We start from the raw sequence: 7,127 nt of genomic DNA on the forward strand, positions 1-7,127 counted from the left end.
ATCAATGAATGAATGAAACAAAGAAAAAAGAAAAATAATCCCTCTCTCAAGGAACTTGTATTCCTTGAGAATTCCTTTAGAGAAATGTTCTCTCTAAACTCTAAATGAATCTCTCTCTCTCTCTCTCTCTCTCTCTCTCTCTCTCTCTCTCTCTCTCTCTCTCTCTCTCTATATATATATATAGTACCTCTTTTTTTTTTCCAACTGATAAAATCATAATTATTTTTTATGGTGAACTATTTTGCCAAGGACTTTGGTGCCTAGAACTTTCTCTTCTGGTTCTTCAATTGACATGGCTGTAATACTGCCTGGACATCTGCCAGGCTACATCTTCACCAGATGAATTACCAAGCTGTAGGTACTGCTATTCTCAAGATTTTGGGGATTAGAGTCCTGAGCTCTCTCAATTAGGATCTGAAGGAAAATGGTGATTAAAGTGGTAATGTGCTGGTGGGTGTGGGGTGGTTTAACTTGCCCTCTCTACTGTGATGGCTGCTGAGGCTAGACTAGAAAAATGTCTGATGGATTGGTGGAACACTGCTACTCCTAAAGTTCTGGCTTCAGAGTCCTGGGATATCCTAGGATTGTCTTCAGAAAATTGCAAGTTTCTTTTTGTTGCATTGTTCAGTCGTTTCAATCATGACCAATTCTTAATGACCCCATTTGGGGTTTTCTTAGCAAAGATACTGAAGGGGCTTGCTATTTTCTTCTACAGTTCATTTGTGCAGAACAGGAAACGGGAGGAAACATGGTTAAGTGACTTATTCGAGGCCATTGTAGTCTGGCTTCAGGCCTGCTACTCTATCCACTGCACTACCCAGCTGCCTCCCAGAGTTCTTTTAACGACTTCAGCATTATCCTGGGGAAAAAAGGAACATCTTTTTAAACCAATACTCTACCAATATTATTATATGGCTGTAAGACCCCACAAAATTGAAAATTATTAACATTAAAATTGAAAACTGTGGGAAAGCACATAATGAATGTGAATGAGCAGGCTATCTTTGTAACCACTGAAGAAATTGAGAGATCAGGAATAAAAGATGTCATCACTGAAATATGTGGTAGGAAAAGCTGCGCAGGGCAAAGGATGACAAGTGGCCAACTGAACTGTTATGCAGTTACCTTTGTACTGGTAGAAGAAAGGAACATGCTCCATCATGTTGGGTGGGTGCAGCCTCCTACATCGGCCTGACAAAAAATATAGCCAAGTGTTCTTTGGATTGTTCATCACTAGAAAAAACATCCCAATTAGGAAGATCACATACCATTTGTAATCATATGTATCTGTGTTTTTAGTCCAGTGATTTTCAAAATGAGTTCCAAGGACCCCAGCTCTCTCTGAGATCCTTTCAGGAGATACAGGAGGTCAAAACTGTTTTCATATTAATACTAAGATGTTTTAATTTATAATATGGTAAATATTAGTAGATATAACTAGTGGTAAATTGGAGCCAGCTCATATTGGCTTATGAAAACCTATTTGTTAAATCTTCAGGAACTCTATAAAATGGTTATTAAATATGGCCAGTGTGAAGTTAAATCAGCTTCTATACCAGTAATATTACTTGTTGCTTTAAAAGAATTGGTGATAAATGTAAAGAACAACCACACAAAAAATTTAAGTGAATATAACAAAACTATAAAGATTAAGCATGACATAAATGAAGAAATATGAGACGATATCCCCATTCATTCCTTTGTAAAGTTATGAGATTGACAGATATTACACATTGCACATTTTCCAATTTTTTCCATCAGTTGATCAGTTGTGATGTTTTTTTTCCCCCGTTTCTTTTTGTTTGTCTTTAAAAAAGACTGTCAGGATCTCTGGGAGGGGTGAGGAAAGGATAGTTAACTGGTGATGTTAAAAGCATAAGACATCAATCAAAATTTAATTTAAAAGGAGAAAATATTGAACGTAAATAAATTAAATAAAGAGAAACATGGAAAACTAATAAACTAATACAGAGTGAAGTAAGCAAAGCCAGGAAAAATATATATATTTTACAATGATTGCAATAATGTATGAGGAAAGAAAAATAATCACAAAACCAACTGAAAATTAGTGTTGCAAAAAATAAACAAGCTTGCTTCCCTCCCCCCCCCCAAAAAAAAAAAAAAAGATATATGAGAAAATATCTCTCCCAACCCCAGCTCTTTGCAGAGGTGAGAATTTTATGGGTGTGGAATATTGCATATAAAGTCAAGTTTCTTTTATGTGTTGATTGGTTTTGCTGGATTTTTTTTTCCATTTTAATTCTTTATTATAAGGGATGATTCCTTGAGAGAAACAATATAAGGGGAAATCTAAATGATGTTAAAAACAGAAAGAGCTGGGGCAGCTAAATGATACAGTGGATCAGGCACCACCCTGGAGTCAGAAGGAATTAAGTTCAAATTTTGTCCTAGACACTTAATACTTCCTAGCTTGTGGACCCTAGCCAAATTACTTAACTTAAAAGAAGCCTTACCAAAAAACAACACAAAACAAAAAGAGAAATTTTTTAAAAAGTCAGTTTTTAAAAATAAAAATAAATGGAATCCATTGCAGGAAAATATCTTTTTAAAATAAATTGTCTATTTTCAATTATTATATCTTTAATAATGAATATTTGAAAATTGATTTAATTGCATTTTTCTTCTGATTGTGCTATTATAACACTAGTTTTAAAAAAAAAAAAAGTCTGGAGAAGCTATGAAGGAAGTTGTAAAAAGATTTCTTAAAATCATTATTTGGCATTGGTTATAATTACCACTTGACAATTTAATATCTGAAATAAAACAAGTTAATCCACTTAAAATATTTCTAGATAAAATATATTCTCCTTATCACCAAATAAAAATCAAACAAGCTAGAAACTGTTGAACATGAAATTGAAATTATTAAAACTGGGGAAGTATGAGACCAAAACAAATAGCACATAGTTTATATACATATCTTACATCATATATGGCACACATATCTTATATATGCATTTTTCTTATTCTTTTTATTCTGATTTTTGCAAAGAGATAAATTAACATTAATTTCTTGCAAAAACTTGCTTTAATGCTTTACATTCTAGAAGAATTTTCATTATTTTATTGCAATCAAGATTAATATTCAGAAAGCACAAAAATCAATCTATACATTATTTTCTATTTTCAATGATTATTAAAGAGCTTTTTTTGGGGGGGGGGGCATTTATTTACTCATATGATTTACCAGCAGTTATGAAGTAACAAAGCATTTCTCCCAAACCAGAGGCTTTCACTCTCTCTTAAATATATACAAAGGTAGGGATAACAACAACAACAATAATAGCTAGTACTCTTGCTCAGGGTCATTTATACAGGTTTTTATACTCCTGGTAGAAGAGAGTGGGTAAAAATATAGAATTATGTAAGAGCTTTGGAAAACTTAAAGATTTGTGCTGGAAAGCACGAATTGTAAATTGAAGATTTGATTAAGACTAATAAATTTAAGGACAGCTAGGTGGTGCTGTGGATAGAGCACTAGCTTTGAAGTCAGGAGGAGTTGAGTTCAATGTAATCTCAGACACTTAACACTTCCTAGCTGTGTGATCCTGGGCAAGTCACTTAATACCAAAAAGACTAATAAATTGAAAGACATTTCATTTAATAAAAATAATAAATTTAATGCTTTTCTTAGAAATATGTTACTAGAAAATATAAGCATGTGAATTTGGGTCTTTTATTAAACAGAAACAACAATGAAAGTGTAGAGAGTCACAGACAGTGAGAGAACTCTTCAGCCCAGAGGGAACTTGCTAACAGTGTCTGGTTTGGCTCCGCACCTCCCCCAAGGATTCTTGGCCTTCCAGAGAACTTAGGGAGTAGTGACAACCTGTTTGGAGATTGAGGCAGAGCGATACCAGGTGGCAAAGAGTGGATACCAGGTGGCAAAGAGTCATCTATATACGATAGCAAGTTGTTTCTGTGGTACCATGGGCACAGTATATAATTAGTACATGCCCAGTGATGTTTTGGTTACATAAAAGTATTAGGGGATAAAAAGAGGAAAGAACTGGGAATAAGCAGACTCCATATTTCCACCATGCTCAGGATCCTGCCTCATCACTTTTCCACTAAAACAGTATATTTTAATCACAGCACCATGGGAGCGCTATAAAGCACAATTTGTTTTGTCACCTTGCCAACTTGAAAGCAGGACAAAACATGAAAGTATTTTTAATTATTTTGATTTATTAGGATCATCTACTTGATCTCAGGAAAAAAATAATTTCACTGTGGATAGTTTTTTTTTTTTAATAGTATTATTTTAAATGAAATTTTAAAATAGTAAATTGATTTGAACAATTTTAGAAATTTTTTAGATAATTATATAGTACTAAACAACGTTTCAATCCTTGCAACTATTCAAGAAGTTAGAAAAATAATTATCACTATTATAGTCGGGAGTGCTGAAGTTGAAAAAGGTTTCAATTTAGTAAACATAATTTTATGATAGTGAGAAATAGTTTAACAGATCACAGTGCAGATTTAATGGCAATAAATTCATTGAGAAAAGAGTTAATTAAAATGAAATTTCATTTGTCAGATCATAGTTAAGTTACAACTACTGGTTGCCTACAGATACGAGAGTTTGTCAAAAATCAACAAAAGAATTGCATAGTGATTAATTGGCTACTTGGAATTCACAGTAAAAAAGTATTGTATATTTTATTGTAAATTGTGTGCTATATATCCTTTATGTCAGCAGAATTTATAATATACTTTTGTAAGTATATACAGAGCCAATTGATATGAGATATATAAACAGAAATTCCTCGAGAGACCCTCAATAATTTTTAAGCTTTTAAGGAGATCCTGAGACCAAAAAAATTGAGAATTGATAGATTAGTCCAACATTAAATTAATTTTAATTCCTTGATAACTATATTAGATAAAACGGAAAGATAATTCTGCCCTGGTCAAATCGCATATAGAATATTATATTCCATTCTTAATTTACCTTATAGAAAAGATATTAATAAGCTGGAGAATGTCCAGAGAAAGGTGGCAGAATAGAAAAGGACCTTGATAGTATATCATATAGGAATGAGTTAAAAGAGCTATGATTATACATCATGTGTATTTTCATGTATTTGAAGACTGTTGTGGGGGGAAAGGTTTAGGGAAAGGATTAGACTTGTTTTGCATGGCCCCCAAAGGCATAACTAAAAGCAATGAGTGAAATTTCTTGGTGTATGGAAAAACTTCTCAACAATTAGAGGTATCCCAAAATGGAATAGACAAATGTTTTCCCAAAATAGGGACCTGCATATATTGAAAAGGAGAGTATTTTCAAATACAAATTGAACTGGATCACTTTTGAGGTTTCTTCCAGTTCAGATTCTGAGATTCTAAGTGCATTAGTACTGCTAAAAAGAAAACTTGATGTTAATAGCCTACCATAGGAAGTTCTCAAATGAATAATCAACATCTGAAAATCAAAGTCCGACCATACTCAAGTTTTCATTATCTTTATTTTATGCAGACAATAATATCATTCATATCTACTGTATTATATTAGTAGGGTGATATATGAAATGTGAAATGGAAATATTTTAAAGGGTTTCTTATGAAAATATTTTGTTTAAAATCCTATTAATATCTATGGTAATGTCATTTCAATCCACTAAATGAATTTTACATGCTAAAAAAGATTCTTCTTCTTCTTCTTCTTTTTAATCTACAGGAAGACCTGGCTAAGCAAAGTTGGGAGCCCCAGTTCTCGTATTGATCGGGCTGACTTTTCCAATGAAAAGACCATCTCTGAACTTGATTACACTAATTTTAGCATTAAATACTAGTGGAAAAAGAAGTTCTTAGAATAAAATTATAATGCTTACGTGCCATAATAGATTCCATAAATCCATAAAAGGGAATAATAGTACTTTGTATTTCCATTTAAACAATGGAAATTTGTTCTTAAAAAAGTTAAACTATGATGTTACTAAAAATGCCTGGCACTGAAATAATTTAACTTGAATCTTTTTTTGAAATTAAAAGAATGAAAGTAGAATTGTAAAATAAGAAAATATCAGTATAAAATGTATAGTATGAGTATCCAGTTTAGCCTACAAGGCCTTAGAGTTGAATGAACATGACCATGTGAATATTGTTTCACTATTCAGTGCATAATAAAGTTAGCTGCTTAAAAATGAAACTTGTGTATGCTGTTGATTCTATTAAATTTTTTTTTAAAAAACTATAATAATTCCTTGAATGTTAGTAACATGTTAGCAGAAAATCCTAAATTTTCAATTAAATTTATGTGAAATTCAATATATACTTATTTCTAGTTTTGTTCAACATCTCTTACAAAATCTAGTTAAATATGAATACTGATTAAAGCCTCCAACTTTATAGCTATTTGGTATTGTTTGTGGAATAAAGAGCTCTTCATAAAATTCTTAGGAGGCATTGATCCCAGTCATAAATTTCAGACCATGTTTTTCTGGCAAAATTTCCATTGTACTAGAAAAGAGCTGTCATTGGATCTGCTTGAAGTGAAAAGGCTAAAAAAGGGTAATTTATTAGACTCTTCTGGTAGAGTCTAGAGTAGACCCTGAATATGTTATGTTAAATTGAAAACAAAACTGGCACAGTTCAACATAAACTACAGAATTCCCTGTAGATCAGTGATGTCTAACTTACATAGAAACAGGGACCACTAAACCATATAGGAAGATCCTTGCAGGCTGTGTATTGACCTAGAAATCACATGCTATTATTATCTATGTTTCATTGTATTTTTATTTGTTTTGTTAAATATTTTCCAATTATATTTTAATCTGGTCTAGCCATATCCAGGAATATGGTAAGCCACATGTATGTAGACCTTGTTTGAAACCTCTGCTATAGATAACCCATTCCTTTGAGACTCTTTGACTTTAAATTATAATCAATCAACTAATAAATATTTATTAAGAACTTATTCTGACCAAGGCAGTGGGGATGCAAATACAAAGAATCATATAATCCCTCCTTACAAGGAGCTTACAATCTAATATAAAGCTTAGACAGTATCATTGAGTGACTAAATTAAAATATTTTTTAAAACTAGACAAATACAAGGTAAATTGGGAGGGAAGGCAATTTCTTGAGCGTGGAACCAG

General features: G+C 32.2%; 1 protein-coding gene across 1 annotated transcript in view; it reads left to right on the plus strand.

Moving 5' to 3' along the window:
* The window catches only part of ACYP2 (acylphosphatase 2), a 208,609-nt gene extending 202,434 nt beyond the window's left edge, over positions 1-6,175 (plus strand). Inside the window, exon 4 of the mRNA XM_051975272.1 lies at positions 5,705-6,175. Coding sequence (XP_051831232.1) covers positions 5,705-5,819 — 115 coding nt within the window. The 3' untranslated portion in view covers positions 5,820-6,175. The remainder of the gene's footprint in view (positions 1-5,704) is intronic.
* Positions 6,176-7,127: the final 952 nt, after the last annotated feature.

This window comes from Antechinus flavipes, chromosome 2 (assembly GCF_016432865.1).
Source record: "Antechinus flavipes isolate AdamAnt ecotype Samford, QLD, Australia chromosome 2, AdamAnt_v2, whole genome shotgun sequence".
Taxonomy (NCBI): Eukaryota; Metazoa; Chordata; class Mammalia; order Dasyuromorphia; family Dasyuridae; genus Antechinus; species Antechinus flavipes.